Source organism: Metschnikowia bicuspidata (genome assembly GCF_001664035.1).
Source record: "Metschnikowia bicuspidata var. bicuspidata NRRL YB-4993 chromosome Unknown METBIscaffold_5, whole genome shotgun sequence".
Lineage (NCBI taxonomy): Eukaryota > Fungi > Ascomycota > Pichiomycetes > Serinales > Metschnikowiaceae > Metschnikowia > Metschnikowia bicuspidata.
Window position 1 is genome coordinate 36298 of NW_017387735.1, and position 16995 is coordinate 53292.

General features: G+C 48.2%; 6 protein-coding genes and 1 non-coding gene across 7 annotated transcripts; 6 read left to right on the forward strand and 1 right to left on the reverse strand.

Moving 5' to 3' along the window:
- The first annotated feature begins 1881 nt into the window (after nt 1–1881).
- On the forward strand, nt 1882–1969 carry METBIDRAFT_t181. The gene has a single exon. It is a non-coding gene; the product is annotated as a tRNA-Lys (tRNA).
- A 247-nt stretch (nt 1970–2216) lies between these two features.
- On the forward strand, nt 2217–4206 carry FCY23 (Fcy23p). The gene has a single exon (XM_018856129.1). The coding sequence runs from the start codon at nt 2341–2343 to the stop codon at nt 3940–3942; it is 1602 nt and encodes a 533-aa protein (XP_018710241.1). The 5' UTR covers nt 2217–2340; the 3' UTR covers nt 3943–4206.
- Nucleotides 4207–5262: 1056 nt separating this feature from the next.
- On the forward strand, nt 5263–7464 carry BUL1 (Bul1p; the record flags this gene model as incomplete). Its single annotated transcript, XM_018857852.1, has 1 exon — nt 5263–7464. One exon carries the CDS (start codon nt 5263–5265, stop codon nt 7462–7464), a length of 2202 nt encoding a protein of 733 aa, XP_018710242.1.
- Nucleotides 7465–7561: 97 nt separating this feature from the next.
- Nucleotides 7562–8812, reverse strand: RNA1 (GTPase-activating protein; the record flags this gene model as incomplete). Its single annotated transcript, XM_018857870.1, has 1 exon — nt 7562–8812. The coding sequence occupies one exon, from the start codon at nt 8810–8812 to the stop codon at nt 7562–7564; it is 1251 nt and encodes a 416-aa protein (XP_018710243.1).
- Nucleotides 8813–9388: 576 nt separating this feature from the next.
- Nucleotides 9389–9550, forward strand: TOM6 (Tom6p; the record flags this gene model as incomplete). The annotated part of the gene is made up of 1 exon (XM_018857855.1): nt 9389–9550. A coding segment is annotated over one exon (162 nt), but the record flags the coding sequence as incomplete, so codon positions are not given.
- Nucleotides 9551–11279: 1729 nt separating this feature from the next.
- Nucleotides 11280–13768, forward strand: POX1-3 (acyl-CoA oxidase). The gene has a single exon (XM_018854998.1). It carries the CDS (start codon nt 11518–11520, stop codon nt 13633–13635), a length of 2118 nt encoding a protein of 705 aa, XP_018710245.1. The 5' UTR covers nt 11280–11517; the 3' UTR covers nt 13636–13768.
- A 459-nt stretch (nt 13769–14227) lies between these two features.
- Nucleotides 14228–16500, forward strand: METBIDRAFT_206598 (acyl-CoA oxidase). The gene has a single exon (XM_018854999.1). It carries the CDS (start codon nt 14348–14350, stop codon nt 16457–16459), a length of 2112 nt encoding a protein of 703 aa, XP_018710246.1. The 5' UTR covers nt 14228–14347; the 3' UTR covers nt 16460–16500.
- Nucleotides 16501–16995: the final 495 nt, after the last annotated feature.

Consider the following 16995-nt stretch of genomic DNA (forward strand, 5'->3'; position numbering starts at 1 on the left):
CCAGGGTTGGTCACACAAGTTCAATATGGTGATACGATTTTATGGTGGATAGACTGCGGTAGCAGTCTAGAGACAAGACACGGCGTACACGACTTCCTTGAAACTTCATATGTTCTGGAAAACAATGAATTGACAATTATACAAAAAGAAAGCTTGTTCAAACACACCACAGTTATGTTCCGTTCATTAGCATTTGTTCCCGACAGAACTTTAATACTGTTCATGGAATGAGAAAGGGTTCTTTCTTTAGAGTTTTTAGTCATCATAAGTCTCCTATCGGAAAGACAATCCAGCAATTTTGTTTGAGCGTCTTGTAATCGTAAAGTCACACGTCGCATCTTCCCAGCCAGCGATCCCACAATGACAAGATAGACAGCTCAATGTATTCATCACGTTACCGAGCAACAAGAATATTCCCCGAAAAGAGTTTGACTCATCAAAAACAAACAAGCAAAACAAGCTCTCCGTACGTATGGCTTTAGCTCTTGTGTCCAAAACATCCGTCTTCATGCCCGTTTACTCTGGGTAGTAGAGAGATGTCTCAAGTTCCCTGAAAGTTCACAAAAGGTGGAGGATTATCAGTGGTCAAATACTTAATTCAAAATATATACAGATGAAACAAGGAAAGCGAGGACATTGACGACCTATAACCATCACAGTATCACCAAAAGCGTACTCGTATTCACTCTTCTCTTACTCTACAGACCACTCTGTGTTCTAATTTATTCAGTTTTGTTTATTAAAAAACTCACGTTTGAGTGGGATATGGCATTTTGAAACCAATCAAGTAGGTAGATGTTTAGTTGTAGGCAATTCGAACCAGGCTTGTTTTTGGATCTTTCCGTCAGGGCCATCTAAGCAAATGATAAAGCCTATGAAATACCATTAAAAGCTCCAAAACCCTGTTCAATCAGCCACATCGCTAATACAAAGGTTTTTTTAAAAAACATACATATTAGCCGCTGGCAGTTTTAAAACAGCGTAACATCGCATATACCACTATGAGCTGAAAACTATGCGATAGAAGTGCGGCCCTTCTCCGTTCATTTTAGTCATGGCGTGGGCTGTCCCTCTTATAGGTTTTTTTATTATTTTTTCGGTAGATGCATCTGATTATAGAAGCAAAAATATACAAATATTATATTGAAAACCTTCAAAGAGCCCTCATATACATTACAAGTGTCTTAGCTCGGCCCGTCCCCTTCCGTTAGTCACTGCCAGGACGGTCCTCATGGCCCGTATCTGTTTGCGCATTGGATATTACGTCGTCGACTCCTAGGATGGGTCTCCTGTAGTAGACACTTCAGCAAACTCAGGTGGCTGGAGAGGATTTAAGAAGCTTAATTCGAGCCCAAACAAGCTCTCTTTTCTTTTTTGAAGAAACACCATACTATAGGGTGTCATTGGAGGGGTGTAAGACCTCACCACTAACAAAAAACTATACCAAAAACACATATATTAGATTCAGCATTGGCTCAGATAATAATGCGCGAGCACCAATTCACGAAAGCTTTCCGAAGTATGTGATCCCCCCCCCCCAAGAAAAAGACGTCTTCCCAATACCGACGTCAACCACTTGAATGATACTAACTAAATGTCATCTTTTTATTTTATTTTTTTTTTGGTAGATTCATCTGATTAAAGGGGCAAAACTATATAACGAATATATATAAAAACCTTTAAACAGCTCCCAGCTACGTATCGTCCCATAGTTTATTTTTTCCTCAGACCCCGTGACCATAGTGCAACCCATCAAATATGCAAAAATAATCCGATGAAAGATCTGTCTCGATAAACATTGTCTGATAAGACAAGGCATGTAACTGGTTGTAAATTAATCTTGCTTTGTAAATTTTTCTATCTCTCCAACAAAATATATCAGCCTGGTTAGCTCAATCGGTAGAGCATTTGACTCTTAATCTCAATAAGGTCAATCAAAAGGTTGCGGGTTCGAGCCCCGCATCGGGCTTTCTTTTTTTAAAGGATAATAATTTTTTCTGTATGAATCAGGATCTTAGTTTAAGTTCACATGCAAAAAATCCAGAAGAATATATTCAACCGTATAAAGAAATGCTGTCTTTTGACAAACTCAGTTGATCTCGCGGAACCACATTCCAGACGCGGCTGCTCGTCTTATCCCCGAGGTGCAGCTCATCGGGTTCGGGTTTTCCTGCACCGGATGACCGAGTCAGGTTGAAATAAGAGTCATTGGCCAGGGCTTGCAATCTCTAGTGAACCTTCTTTTCTTCAAGTCTAGCCCAACCAAGGCATCTTTATAAAAGAAAATCTTCAAATACCGCCTTTCTCTATTTCGGCTCCGCTGTTTGTACATTTGAGGTCATGTCGAAACAAGAAAAGACAGGTGACCTGGTCATTCATGAGTCCAGCAGGACTGTGGAAGAGAAGGACGAAATTAAACCGTACATGTTTATTAAAAAATTGAGCGACATTTTGGATTCCATAGGAGTGGAAGCCACTGGAATAGAAAGAGTCTCGCCCTATAGGCGGTCCACCAATAAGGCCAAGCAGCTCATAACCGTGATCGGCCTTTGGTTTTCTGCGTGCGGCGGTCTTTCATCGATGTCGGTGTTTTACCTCGGGCCGTTATTGTTTGGGCTCGGGCTCAAGAAATCCATGATCACCGGAATGTTGGGCCAGTTCTTTGGCTGTTTGGTGGCGGCCTATTGCTCCCTCATGGGCCCCCGGTCGGGGTGCCGGCAAATGGTCACAGCGCGTTTTCTTTTCGGCTGGTGGATGGTGAAGTTGGTGGCCATAGTCAGCATAGTGGGTGTCATGGGCTGGTCTGTGGTCAATTGCATTGTGGGCGGACAAATCTTGAACTCTGTGAGCGACGGCAAGGTGCTGTTGGTGGTGTCCATTGTGATTATCGCCGTAGTGTCTTTGTGCATTTCGATCGGCGGAATCAGGCCCTTGCTCAAGGTCGAGGCACTTCTCTCTGTTCCTGTGATGACTGCGTTCATGATGTTGTATATCGTATTGGCAAACAAGTACCACTACTTATCGCTAGCCGACGCAGTGGGAGAAGACTCGGCCACGATACGGGGAAACGCCATTTCGTTTTTTGCCTTGTGCTTCTCAACGACCTCGACCTGGGGCTCTATTGCTGCGGACTACTACATTTTGTTTCCGCAGGACACGCCCGATCTAAAGGTTTTTGCATTGACATTTTTTGGCATCTTCCTTCCAACGTCGTTTGTGGGAATCGTCGCTCTTTTGATCGGTAACATTGCCATGAACTACACGCCATGGGCAGAAGCTTACGACACGTTGGGTATGGGAGGGCTCTTGGCTGCTGTTTTCGAGCCCTGGGGTGCCGGGGGGAAATTCTTGTTAGTGCTTATTTTCCTTTCGTTGATCTCCAACAACATCATCAACACGTACCTGGCGGTATTTGGCATGCAAATCATTGGTCTCCCCTTGGCCCGGGTCCCCAGATGGCTCTGGTCGCTTCTCATGACCGGTTTGTACTTGGCGTTGTCGATCATTGGCCGGTACAAGTTCGCCACGATTTTGGGCAACTTCTTGCCTATGGTTGGGTACTGGATTTCCATCTATTTTTTTCTTCTCTTGGAAGAAAACACTATCTTCCGCACGAAGCGAATGAAGCATTTGTACACCAAAGAATTCGAAGACACGGACTCCGACACCTCGTCCTTAAGTGGCGGCGAAAACTGCAACTACAACTTCCTTATATGGAACACGCAAGGAAAGCTCACGCAGGGCTTTGCTGCCACCGTGGCGTTTCTTTGTGGCGCTGCTGGGGCTGCTGTAGGAATGTCCCAAACATACTGGGTGGGGCCTTTGGCCAGGAAAGTTGGTGGCGAATATGGTGGAGATATTGCCATGTGGCTTTGTATGGGATTCAGTGGGGTGGTCTATCCATGGCTTCGGTACTTGGAGCTCAAAAAGTTTGGGCGATAACTTTATTTATGGCTCTTTTGCAAGTTCCGACGGTTTTCTTGTGTTACCAGATTAAGAGTCATACTCGGACATCGATATCTGTACGGTTCGACATTCATGCAATCTAATACCTTTTGCTGGTACTTGATGACTCTGTATATCCTAGAGTATCAGTAATATATTTATAATTCCTGAGATTTGAAAATACGTATCCGTGGACTCTCAGACTCTGTTTAGACATAGTTCTATTGGTGTATTTCCAAAATAAAATATCACGACTGTGCATTTCCGTTATTAGTCATAGAGCCTAGTCAAAAGAAATATTGTTTCCATTATTTTTGCAAGACCCAAACAGCTTCCAAGACCGATGCCCCTTTATATATGTAATATCCAAGATAGAGATGCTTTGCTAGGCTAAAAATTAGTTTTCAAATATATCCAGCCAATTTCACACAATTGGTTGAATGAGTTGATTGGCTTCGGATGAGAACTACCCACAAGTCTCGTAATGCCTGGAGAATGGAAGGCCGCAGAATGTCTCGTGGTGGGGGTGCGAGATAGAAGAGGTCCTGATGTTGCTTGAAATTTTGAACATTCACATGGACGAGCGGATGTACCTTATCGGCAAATTTAGACTCAAAATTCAGGTGCCTTAGCTGTCCCGTTGTCTAACCCTATTTTCACAAATACCATTAAAGTATAGAATGAGGAGCTGGCATGTCTCTCAAATATACAGATCTTCGTCTGTCATATTCAAAACCCCTTTCGGGCAACTGCCGCTCGCTTTTATTCGAATGCAGGAGAGCCGCGTCATTTGGCGGCCCCGCGTGTTCTGCATTGATTGTCGAAGAATGATCCGTAGAGATTACCCACATCTTTTTTTGATCTCATGATGAGCTAAAAACTCCTACATGATTGCTCCAATTAGTTGGAAGTTTACGTATGTATGACTAGCTGGTCCCGTTTACTCCAATAGCCTGTGTTATCCTCTCAAGCTTTCCAGATTTGTGCTGCATCTCTGCATATGGGACGCAAGATGATAGAGCGGCCGAGACGCATTCGTATTGTCTTGAGTCATCCAATGGGTGAAAGAAGTATAAAATATGTGCCACTCGCTCCTTATATCTTTGGCACATATAATTACATAAGAGAACCCGGAAAAACCTGAGGTAGTCGAACAACTGTGTTCTGGCCCCTTGCTTTCGTTGTTTAGTTCCTTCCATCCAGATCTTATTAAAGTTCTTTTAGGAATTGCCCCACCAAGAACACAGCTGTCGAAAAGATTGACTGGATAAACAAATCTCAAGTCATCATTGTCCTCAATTATCTGCACATTCGGTCATGGAACCTAAGGCAGCTCAAAAGACGGACCCTGTGTGGTCTATCCTTCCTTCTTATGATATGTACCAGAACACGTTTAACGGCGGCCAGGATCCCCCACAATATGGAGAAGCAGCGTCAGTGCATGAATCATCATATTCACCCTCTTATCTCTCCAGCGATGCTAACACAGAAACTACTCCGGCAACATCATATGAAAACCGTCTCAACCTTGATGTGGCAGACACCGTTCTGTCGACATCCAGCCCTAGTCTTATTGTTGCCGATGAATCCACACATACTTGGAGAGAAACGATTTTGGATAACATAGACAACTTGAGAAATTACTCTTCCTCTGATAATTCTTACACGCAAAACGTCGAGCTTTCTGTTCACTTCACGGAAGATGTGGGCCAGTCTGGAGTGGTCCCAAAACACATAGATCCACTGCAATTTGAGTACAAGCAGGGTGATTATTTAAATGGTTACATTCTTATCAAGAACAACTGTTCTTTCCCACTTCCCTTCAATATGTTCTACGTGCTTTTTGAGGGAAATCTAACTGTCACAGACAAGGGCCACACGCCGAAGAAAGAAAAAATAAAGGTCAGGAAGTATTTGGAAATGTACGACTTTGCTGCCTCATGGAACCAGTCCAGAATCGACCGTTTGCTATCTGAGAAAAACGATGGTCAAACTACATGCCTCGGACTCATTGACCCAGTTGATCTGGCAAAATTACGTATCGCTGGCCGAGAATTGGAGCCTGGGGTCTTGTACAAACGATTTTTCACATTCAAGATTCCGGAGCGATTGTTGGACACAGAGTGCAATAATCATAACTTACCCAGTCACACGGCCTTACCGCCAACTTTAGGGCTCAGTGAAAAAGAAAAGCGCTTGATGGGTAACCTCTGGGAAACGTCGAATGATTTCTCATTTATCGACACCTCCACAAATTATAGTGTGTTGGCTCGTTTTATCGGTAAAGCATCAGATTTCAAAGTGAATGACAAGTTTGACTTGGACACCAAATTGATCGATGCAGCAGGTGACGAGTTTATTATTTTCAGAGAGTCTCGCTCCTTTATTCGGGTAGTTCAGGAATCCTTAGTCCTCAGCAGTGCCGAAAAGCATATGAATGCAGAAACAGCCAGAATCTTATATGACAACCTTTTTGGAAGGATTCAAGAGAAGCTTGAGCTTGGCGCCCAGATGCGCAAACTTTTGGCTGAGGGAAAGCCTGTTACAAATATCTTGCCGGCAAATAATTCGATAGCAAACTCAGGTGACGCAGTATCCAATGCCCTCAAAACTCGGCATTTGTATACGCGTCTCGACGATCTTTCCAAAAGGATTGACTCCGAGATAATCAAGCCAAAAGATTACCTAATCTCCATTCCTATCATTAAAAAAAGGCTTTTGGGTGCAGTCAAATACCAGGGAATGTTTCAGATTTCAAGCCCAAAAACAGATTATATCTTGAACTATATGTCGCCTAGACGTTTCAAGAATGCTTCGGAAAACAAGAATTTGTGGAAACTAGAGGCACCAATCAAAATTAGCTTTCAACCGGCCGATTGCTTGCAAGGAGCCAAAGCTCCTTATATCTCCAACATTGTTCCCGAGTTAGTGGTCTTTACGATGAAAGCAGGAAAGTTCCCAGTTCCTGTTGAGATCACACATGATCACCTATTCCAAAATAAGTCCTGCAAGATTGTTGACTTCAAACTGACGGACAATTTTGAGAATATTGTGCAAAAGCCTTTTAAGAAGTTTTCACTGGAGTTCTACTCGGCCTTGAAAGAAATCGGCTCAAAAGACTTCAAAGTAGAGAAGTCATTACTTGAAGACGTGTGTGCTTTGGCGGCGGTCGAATCTAAAACCAACCATTTGAGTTTGAGAAATGCCTTCATTATTGAGACGGATGGATCTGTAAAAGATTTAGAAACTCAACCGGCCATTGAGATGGAGAGCAGAGATGGAATATTCTGCAAGGAGTTTTCCTTGGTTGTGGATGCCTCAAAGGCACAAAAGAAGTCACCAAGTACCAAGAACATATCCGCGGACTATTCATCTGTCGATGAGTTTTGTTTGGTGCCCAGTTTCCAGAACTGCAGCTTGGCTCGAATGTATTATCTCCGGCTTCTCATCAAGATATCTACAGGTGAGATGATCGAGCTCAAGTTGCCAGTGACTATAGCAAAGATCCCCAGCAACTAACCCAGATTGTGCTGAAATCCCGTACATTTTTTATTTCATATAGAGCACATATAAGATGCGTGCATTAATCCATACGGAAGTCCACACATCATCACATTTACTTCAAGTGAGTGCCAGCCAACTCATCAGCGATAGAGTCAACGGTCGAGTCTTTATCTTCGACAGAGAAGCCGGCCAACTCGGCCTCTAGCTGGTTCAAATCCGCAGCAGCGCCGTCAAAGGTGTCCTCGTCGTCTTCGTCATCATCTTCGTTCTCCTCGTCACTATCCAACTCCTCCAACTCGTCTAACTCATCAAGCTCGCCATGGCCCCTGGCTTCAAATACAGAGTTGAAGGCATCGATTTCCTCGGCCTCCTCGTCAAATCTGTTTCCGTTCAACTCCAAGGTTTTCAAGTGCGGCAACTTCTCCGAGACGGCGCGCACCAAGCGCTTCAACGCGTCTGCCTCCAACTCGTTGTATTGCAACTTCAATGTCTCGAACTTGCTTTTCACACTGCCGTTGGCAAGATGGTCGGCCAAAGCAAGCGAGCCTTTGGGCTTGAGCAAACAGTCGTTCAAGTTCAACTCAACCAAAGAATCCCATGCACTGAGCAGCTCGGCCAAGGCGATGGCGGCACGCGTGGTGAGCGTGTTGTCCTGTAAGTCGAGCACTTGTAAGTGGCTGTTCCGGGCCAAACCTTGCAAAATCAACTTCTCGATTCCGGCCGGGCGGATTCCGTTCTGGTACAATCTGACCGTGTGCAAGTGTTCGTGTGCCCGCAAGCCGATGGCCAAGTAGTTGATGGAGCCGTTTTCCAAGCGGTTTCTGCCGCAAATGAAAGTCTTCAATGACGGGTACTTTTGTTGTTTCTTCGCCAAGGACAACTGGAACAAAGACTTGCCGATCCGCGCACCGGCAAATGGCCCCATGCCATTGTTGGAAAGTATCAAGTGCTCTACGGAAACCGCCTTCGCGAGGTACTCCTCGATCGGGTCGATTGTCTGCAAGCCAAACGCGTTGTCGCTCAAATTCACCACCTTCAAGTCGGCACATTGCAAGAGTGCAGGCAACAAATGTTGCAACGACTGGGGAATCTCCGTGTTCAATCTGCCCGTGTATATGTCGGAGAAGTCTACCTCTACAAGGGTGGTTTTGTGTTTCAAGATGGCCGCGGCGAACACCTCCGAGGCGTCGATTCCGATGGTGTTACCGCTGATATCGATTTTGCGGACCCCATCTTGCGCAGCCAATTGCTGAACATACGGTGCGATGTCTTCGGCGCTGTTGAACTTGATCTGCTTGCCTGCGATCGAGAAAGTGGTGCTTTCAGTGACCCCTACGTCCACGTCCTTGTTCAAAGCGGCCATGTTTGCTTTTTTGCTGAATACAAAGATGGAGTAAGAATGTAGAACCGTGTGTTTTCAGATCACCAAGCTCGCGGCTGGGCCCGGGCAGTATGCAGTGCTCTCGATGGCTGCTTGGGATGCTCCAGTGGTGGAGTGCCTCTATTTCTGCCAGTTCCGGTAGTTTACGGCGAGCCGGTCGGAACGATCTATGAAGCAAGCATGTTTATAATTTGCAGTGTGGGGAGCTGTGCTCATATGGGCTATGTTTGTGGCACTTGCTGGGAAAGCTGTGTTCTCAATTCCTCAATTCTTATGAGAGTTCTTCCCTTATTCACAATTCTTGACATTACGCAAAATATTGACTTAAAAATCGGGTCTCCAGAACCCCGATAAAAAGATTCATGAGCAAAGGAGTCCATTTGCGCTCTATAGACAACAATCAAACGAAACGCATGAAATGAATTGCAGGCCAGTTCTGGGTTGCACAATCGTTTTCTGGCCACTCATCCTGGCCCGCAACGGCAAACGGACCTGCATGTGCGCGCGAAAGTTTTCATCATTCATTGACGGGCGTTAGCTAGGCCCGGTGTCTCTTAATCATCCACATATCCAAAAATGGCCCCAAAGCAAGAACCATCCAGATTCGAGCAGATCAAGAATGCTCCAGCCTTCACTGCAGCCGTGCAGGTGGCTCTTTTTGCTGCTGGCGTTGCTTTCATCCAGTCTCCATTGATGGAATTCTTGGTGCCTCAGTTGTAGACGGAGCATAGCAAGCAACATCGCGCAAAACCACCACCCTCTTTCTGTACATACTCAAGGAAACATCACATGAATTAAAATCTGGGCACCGCCCTTGTAGACGCCAAGCCGCCTTTCTGATCTGTGGCCAAATCTCCGGTTAGGCGCAGTGCATGCAGGTCCATACGTTGTAGAAGAAGGGATATCCCAGAACCGACCCAAAGAGTGGCCCCTGGCAGAAAAGCGGTGCAGGATGAATGAAGTCGTAAATTCAGGCTACTGAGGAGCTCGCCCATATATATGGCCAGGCGAGAAACCTTTAAACCAGCTGTTCTGGCTGGCCACGGCCCTCCCATTAGAAGCGAAAGTGGTATCAAAAGTCAGTTTGAGTTTGCAGAAACTTATGAGAGTAATCAAACTCGTGAATGTGATGGGACGCAGATTCTCACCAAGAGCTATGGTCAAATTTAGAGGCCTTTGACCAGGGTGGCTTGGGCTACTGAGAACTCAGCCAAGCTTCACGAGCACATATTTCAAGGCGTGTCTAAGGATGGTGACAGATGCATGACAGAGGTGATTGGAAAATACTTATTCCACAAACAAACAAGAATTCCGCAAGCAAAAACGGGTTTTACGAAGAAATACGGATTCTACTAGGAAATACGGGTCTCACGAGAAAGCAATATGTCTTCACATTGCGAGAGAACCATTATCGGGTGTGGCGACATGGGTGGTCGGGTTTTCACAGGCCCTTACCGTCAGAAAAGAAGATGTGCTTTAATAGCCGGGCTCCACGGAACTGTGTGAAAGCTGCAGCCATGAACGCTCTCTCGGGATTCTCGTTCTACGAAGCATCATATAATAAGCTGCTATGAATACGCATTTTTATCTGATGGCTTTCCGGATCATAGTGGGAATCGCTGATATAAATTGCGCGACTACTAGCACATGATAGCATACTCATACGATCAGTACTGCGTGAAGCCACAACAGTAAGAAAATACAAGAAAGAATGTACGAAGACGTGTCAAAATGCAAGCAGTCAGAGGACTGTATACTTTGGTATATCGACTTGTCGCGGTTCGGGTGTCATTTAGTATTGCCGAAGAGCATATGTCCGAGGAGTGAGTATGTCTACCCTCGGTGTTTTGTTGATTCGATCCTTGATGGTTCTGTTTTTGTGGACTCGATTTTGTTGATTCGATTTTTGTTGATCCCAGCACGCTGAAGTGATTCAGTCAAACACAATTCCAGCGTTTCTCCGGTCTTGTTCGCTCATAACAGGCAGTATCATTTTTATGCCCCACATCGGAATCAGGCCACCAGCTGCGAAAAAAAACATCTCCGACCCACAGTCTCCTCATTGGAGCCATATAGTGGAGATAGCAGTTAGCACCAAAAAAAACACCCAGAAAAGGAAATTCTTGGGAAGTCGGGGAGAGAATCACCGTAATCAATATAATAAAAAAATGAGCCTAACAGACGAAGAAGAACAAACCAAGCAACGATAAACGGTATGGGTGCCACGGCTCTGGATCATAGTCCATGTGCCGAGACTCAACACGCACGCGCCATCCAAGCTCCCAAACTCTCAAACTCCCGAACTTCCAAAAATCCTAAAAATCCCAAAACTACCGAAACTAACCAAACCCTCTAGAACATGGTCACACAAAACCCCTGAAATAGCAGTTTTCGCTCGCTTCTCTATTTTCTTCCCCTCTCATGGCTCTGCTGCCAGGCATGGCGCCACGCGGCGCGGTCACGTGACCAGCCGCCCGCGTCCTCGGCCCGCCAGATCCTCGGCACGGCTAGCCGCTCGGGTCTCCACAATGCGCACAGCGTCATGTCGGGCTGCCATATAAATATGGCCCGATCCCCACATTTCACGCGCCTCACTTTTCGCTAGCTCGGCACCCTGGGTTAACTCCACTTTTATCATAGTATCTTTCTTCTCAGAAACCCAAAACACACACCACCAATAAAAAAATATGACGGTCGCAAACAACACCATAGACTCCGCGCCAGCGCCAAACCCGCAGGCATCGATCCAGCATGAGAGGTCGCAAAACCGCTTTGATCCGGAAACCATGCACTATTTCTTGGAGTCGCTGAAGGAAAATGCCGAGGCATTCAAAACCATCATCCAACAGTTGGAACGCGACCCGATTTTGGGCAACGACGCCAGCTATTACGACCTCACCAAGGCGCAGCAGCGCGAAATCACCGCCCGCAGAATCGCCCGCGTGGCCCAGTACCTTGAAATGGGCGAGTCGCCGTTGTGGGAAACCACCCGCACGTCGCTTTTGAACCTCGTGGACTCGCAGGTGGGCACGCGGATCGGCGTCAACTTGGGCCTCTTTCTCGGCTGCATCCGCGGCAACGGCACGGAGGAACAGCGCAACTACTGGTCCACCACCAAGGGCACGGAGCTCTTGAAAAACCTCTACGGGTGCTTCGGCATGACCGAGTTGGCCCACGGGCTGAACGTGGCCGGCTTGGAAACCACCGCCACGTTTGACAAGGAGAGGGACCAGTTCATCATCAACACGCCGCACATCGGCGCTACCAAATGGTGGATTGGCGGCGCCGCCCACTCGGCCACGCACTGTGCCGTGTACGCGCGCTTGATTGTGGACGGCGAAGATTACGGCGTGAAGACGTTCGTGGTGCCGTTGCGCGACTCGGCGCACAACGTGATGCCGGGCGTCACGGTGGGCGACATTGGTGCCAAGATGGGCCGTGACGGGATCGACAACGGCTGGATCCAGTTCTCCCACGTGCGCATTCCGCGCTTCTTCATGTTGCAGAAGTTCTGCAAGGTGTCACGCGAGGGTGACGTGACCATGCCTCCCTTGGAGCAGTTGTCGTACTCGGCGTTGCTCGGCGGCAGAGTGCAGATGGTGATGGACTCGTACCGGTGGACGGCGCGCTTCGCCACCATTGCGCTCCGGTACGCTGTGGGCAGAAGGCAGTTCAAGCTGGCCTCGCAGGGCGATGGCTCGGAGACGCAGTTGCTCAACTACCCCTTACACCAGAGAAGATTGTTGCCATACTTGGCCCAGGCATACGTGTTCAGTGTCGGTGCGTGGAAGATCGACCACACCATCACCGAGACCTTGGACACCTTGGACAAGAACGTGGCTGCAGAAGACATGGGCGCCATCATGAAGTCCATCGAGGACATGAAGACGCTTTTCATCGACTCCGCGTCCGCAAAGTCCACTGCCACCTGGTTGACTGCAGACTGCATTGACCAGTGCAGACAGTCCTGTGGTGGCCATGGCTACTCGGCCTACAACGGCTTCGGGAAGGCCTACAACGACTGGGTCGTGCAATGTACGTGGGAGGGCGACAACTCAGTGCTCGCAATGTCGGTCGGAAAGCCCATCATCCGCGCGGTCATGGCCGTGTTGGACCTGGGCAAGAAGCAGAAGTCGTCGCTTGCGTTTTTGAACGACGCCAAGAAGTTCAACACCAAGGAAACAATCTTGACGTCTACCGACGACGTCTTGGACCTCAAGAAAGCCTTGAGTGCCATCGAGGTGTTGATCACCAGAATCGCTATTCAGGGCGCGAAGGTCGTGACTGAGAACGACGGCAACTTCGATACTGTGGGTGCTGCGAGCTTGGCTATCTCCAAGTTGAAGGCTCACTTGTACTTCTTGAGCGAGTATGTTAAGAGGATTTCCGAGAACGAGTACAAGGAGATGAACCCATACTTGCTCAAGCTAGGCCAATTGTACGCGACCGCCAACGTGGTGGAGAAGTTCAGCGGTGAGTTCTTGGGCCACTCGATTCTCTCGCCTGAGCTTCTCAACGAATTGACTAACAAGATCGTGCCACAGATCTGCAAGGAGCTTAGGCCGGATGTCATTGCATATACCGACTCCTTCCAGTTCAGTGACTTTGCCTTGAACTCTTCCATTGGCAAGTATGACGGTAACATTTACGAGAACTACTTTGGCACAGTGAAGACCTTGAACCCACATAGCGTCACCAAGGCGCCGTACAGCGCGGAGTTCGAGCTCGCCTTGAACAGACCTTCTCTTGAGGTCAGAGATCGGTTTGAGAAATCCGAGGAGGCTGCCTCGATCTTGTCCAAGTAAATCAGCTAGGTTTGATATTAATGATTATGATTGGTATACGAAAAGACTCATGCGTCTATGTAGCCCTGTTGAGTAAAAGAAGACAGAGTACCAAAGCTATAGGATGGGAGGGGAGATCTAATAGGACTTTCTTTTCCTGACAGGTGGCTGGGCCATTGTGCAATTATCAAGGCCCTGTCGATGAATCCAGAACAAGCTGCTTCCATGGGGTGTGCTTCCACACGAAGTTTGTTCATGTGTATAGTTCGGAATTTTTCTCTGTTGAATGTCCACCCCTAAACATTCTTTATCCCCGCTGCAGGTTCAAGTCTTTGACGTTAATAGATCCCCAGCCATAGCCGAAAAGGAGCAAAGCAGTAGAAAAGCTGACTTTGGAGTATTCCGAGGCATGTCCCTCAGTCAATTTCAGAACCAGATTGAGAGAGCCAAAATTGGTTTTAACGTTTTCGATTCGGGTGGGGCATCCCACTGAGATAAGTTTGAACATTTCCCCGGAAAGCGTTGCGAGAAACCAACTACAGAATCTGGGGTAGCGCCTTACCCCACATTGCCAGGCCTGCATGGCACCGCCGTCTCCCCGTATAAATATAGCTAATACTGGCCAGCAATACACGAATTTCCCAACTTTGCAATCTCCAAAAAAAACCATTCTATCACCTTCAGCTTTCCTGGTTCTCAAAAAAAATATTCTGCTTTCCAACGTATATCAAATATGCCCATCACTGGAAGGTCCCTTGTAAGCACCTTGCCTGGCCCTACGCCCGCAGCTCTGATGATAGAGGAAAGGGCCAAGGCCATGTTTGACCCGTCGGACATGCTCAATGTTGTGGAAGGAACCGCAAAAAAAGCCAATAAAATCATGGAGCTTTACCAGTCCTTGGAGCGGGACCCACTTTTGGCGCCTGGTTATGCGGACTATGAGTTGTCCCGGGCCGAAAACAGAGAGCAGACCACGGCCCGCATTGCCCGCATGACCCAGTACGTGGAGCTGGAGTCATATGCGGATTTCTGGCGCCGCTTGAACCTCGTGACTGCTTACGACCCGTCGTTGGGTATCCGGATCTCGGTCAACCTAGGGCTTTTCATCAATTGCATCAAAGGCAACGGCACGGAAGCACAGTTCCGGTACTGGTGTTTGGAAAAGGAGGCCAAGTTCATGAAGCAGTTGTGGGGCTGCTTCGGCATGACCGAGTTGGGCCACGGGTCCAACGCCGCGGGCGTGGAAACAACGGCTGTTTTCGACGAGGCCTCGGACGAGTTCATCATCAACACACCGCACATCGGCGCTACCAAATGGTGGATTGGGGGCGCGGCGCACTCGGCCACACACTCGGCCGTCTATGCCCGGCTCATCATCAAGGGAAAGGATTATGGCGTGAAGACGTTTGTGGTGCCGTTGCGCGACTCCAGGCACCAGTTGATGCCCGGCGTAGCGATTGGCGACATTGGCCAGAAAATGGGGCGTGAGGGCGTGGACAACGGCTGGATCCAGTTCTCGTCCGTGCGCATCCCACGGTTCTTCATGTTGCAGAAGTTCTGCCAGGTAGGCCGCGACGGTTCCGTGACACTTCCTCCGCTCGAGCAGTTGAGTTACATCTCGCTTTTGCAAGGCCGTGTGGGCATGGCGTCGGACTCGTATCGAATCTGCGCCCGCTTCATCACCGTGGCCACACGCTACGCCGTGGGCCGGCGCCAGTTCAAGGGCGACCACACCGGCAAATCCGAGGAGACCCAGTTGATCAACTACCCGTTGCACCAGCGGAGATTGATGCCCTACTTGGCCTTGACCTATGCGGCGGGCGTGGGCACGGACCGCTTGGAGCGCCAGCACGAAAGAGTGGTGCGGCAGTTGGAGCAGGCGGTGGAGAACAACGACGACGCTGCCATCCGCAGGTCGTTGGCCGACACGAAGTCGCTATTCATTGACTCTGCTGCGTTGAAGTCGACCTTGACATGGCTCGCCGAACTGTGCATCACCGAGGCCAGGCAGGCGTGCGGCGGCCTGGGCTACCTGGCCTACTCGGGGTTTGGAAAAGCCTATGCCGACTGGGTGGTGCAATGCACGTGGGAAGGAGACAACAACGTGCTTGGCATGTCTGCCGGACGGTCGATCTTGAAGAACGTGAGCGACGTGCTCCGGAAAGACGCCCGCATTTCGGGCTCCTTGGAGTTCTTGACCCGGGCCAAACTCTGCCTTGGATCCGAACGGGTGCTCTCGACAGAATCAGACTTGAGTCCTGCCCAGGTTCTCAAGGCTTTGGAGGTTTTGATAGTGCGCGTGTCTGAGTCGGCCTTGCAGAAGGCAGAGCAGAAGAATAGCTGGGACGTGGTCTCTTACGAGAGAGTGTTATTGTCGAAGTTGAGCTGCCACCACTATTTGTTGGAGACGTTCATCGGCACCATCGGAGAGGTGCAGGCCCCCGGGCTCTTGTACGCGTTGGCAAAGGTGATCCGGCTCTATTTCTTGACCCATTTGTTGGAGAACTTTGGCCGCGAGTTCATCAGCTTCCTGGTGTTGAGTCCCGACTTGAGCAAATCCATCACTTCCAAGTTGATTCCGGAGAGCTGCTTGGAGGTCAGGGACCAGGCCATTCCATTGACAGACTCCTTCCAGATCCCAGACACCTTGTTGAACCTGGCCATCGGCGTCTACGATGGAAACTGGTACGAAAACTATTTCCGCGTGGTAAAGACACTCAACGACCCAAGCGAAACCAAGGCCGCATACTCGAGTGATTTGGAGGCGATGTTGAATCGTGACTCTGTTGCTGACAGACAGCGTTCGGAAAAGAGCAAGGACGCAGAGCGCAAATTGTCACGCTGAGACCGCCGCTTCTTCCCAGGTCCTGGCATACCCGACACTCCAACATTGTAGTATACGAGAAGCCAGCTTACTCAAATGTTTCTATTGCAATAAATATTGATTTGATGTCAAGGAGCAGTGGAAGTGCCACCGCACACAAGAAACCCCTAGATCCAAGTAAAACTGTTTTGAATGTCCCACTGGCCAGTAATCCAAACACTAGCAATACGAAGGCGGTTGAACATTCTCACATTCTATGAAACAGTCAAAGTTTGGAAGGGAAACAAAGAGTATAAATTCTTGTTCCGAAATGGCTGCAAATCTTGTTGCACGACCTGATCTGAAACTTGACGAGTAAAAGCAAAGAGCGTTCATCTGCTCGTATAGACCAACAGCATTATATACTCACGGCATTATAGACCAACAGCATTATTGTCTTTAGCGCGATGTCTACTTTAACTGCCAAGGCTGTTTTTTCTTTCTTTTTCGGCTTGCTACAGTGCTCACACCAGCTTTGTGGCCATTTGCAGCCTCGCACTCTACTATAAAAGGCGGGG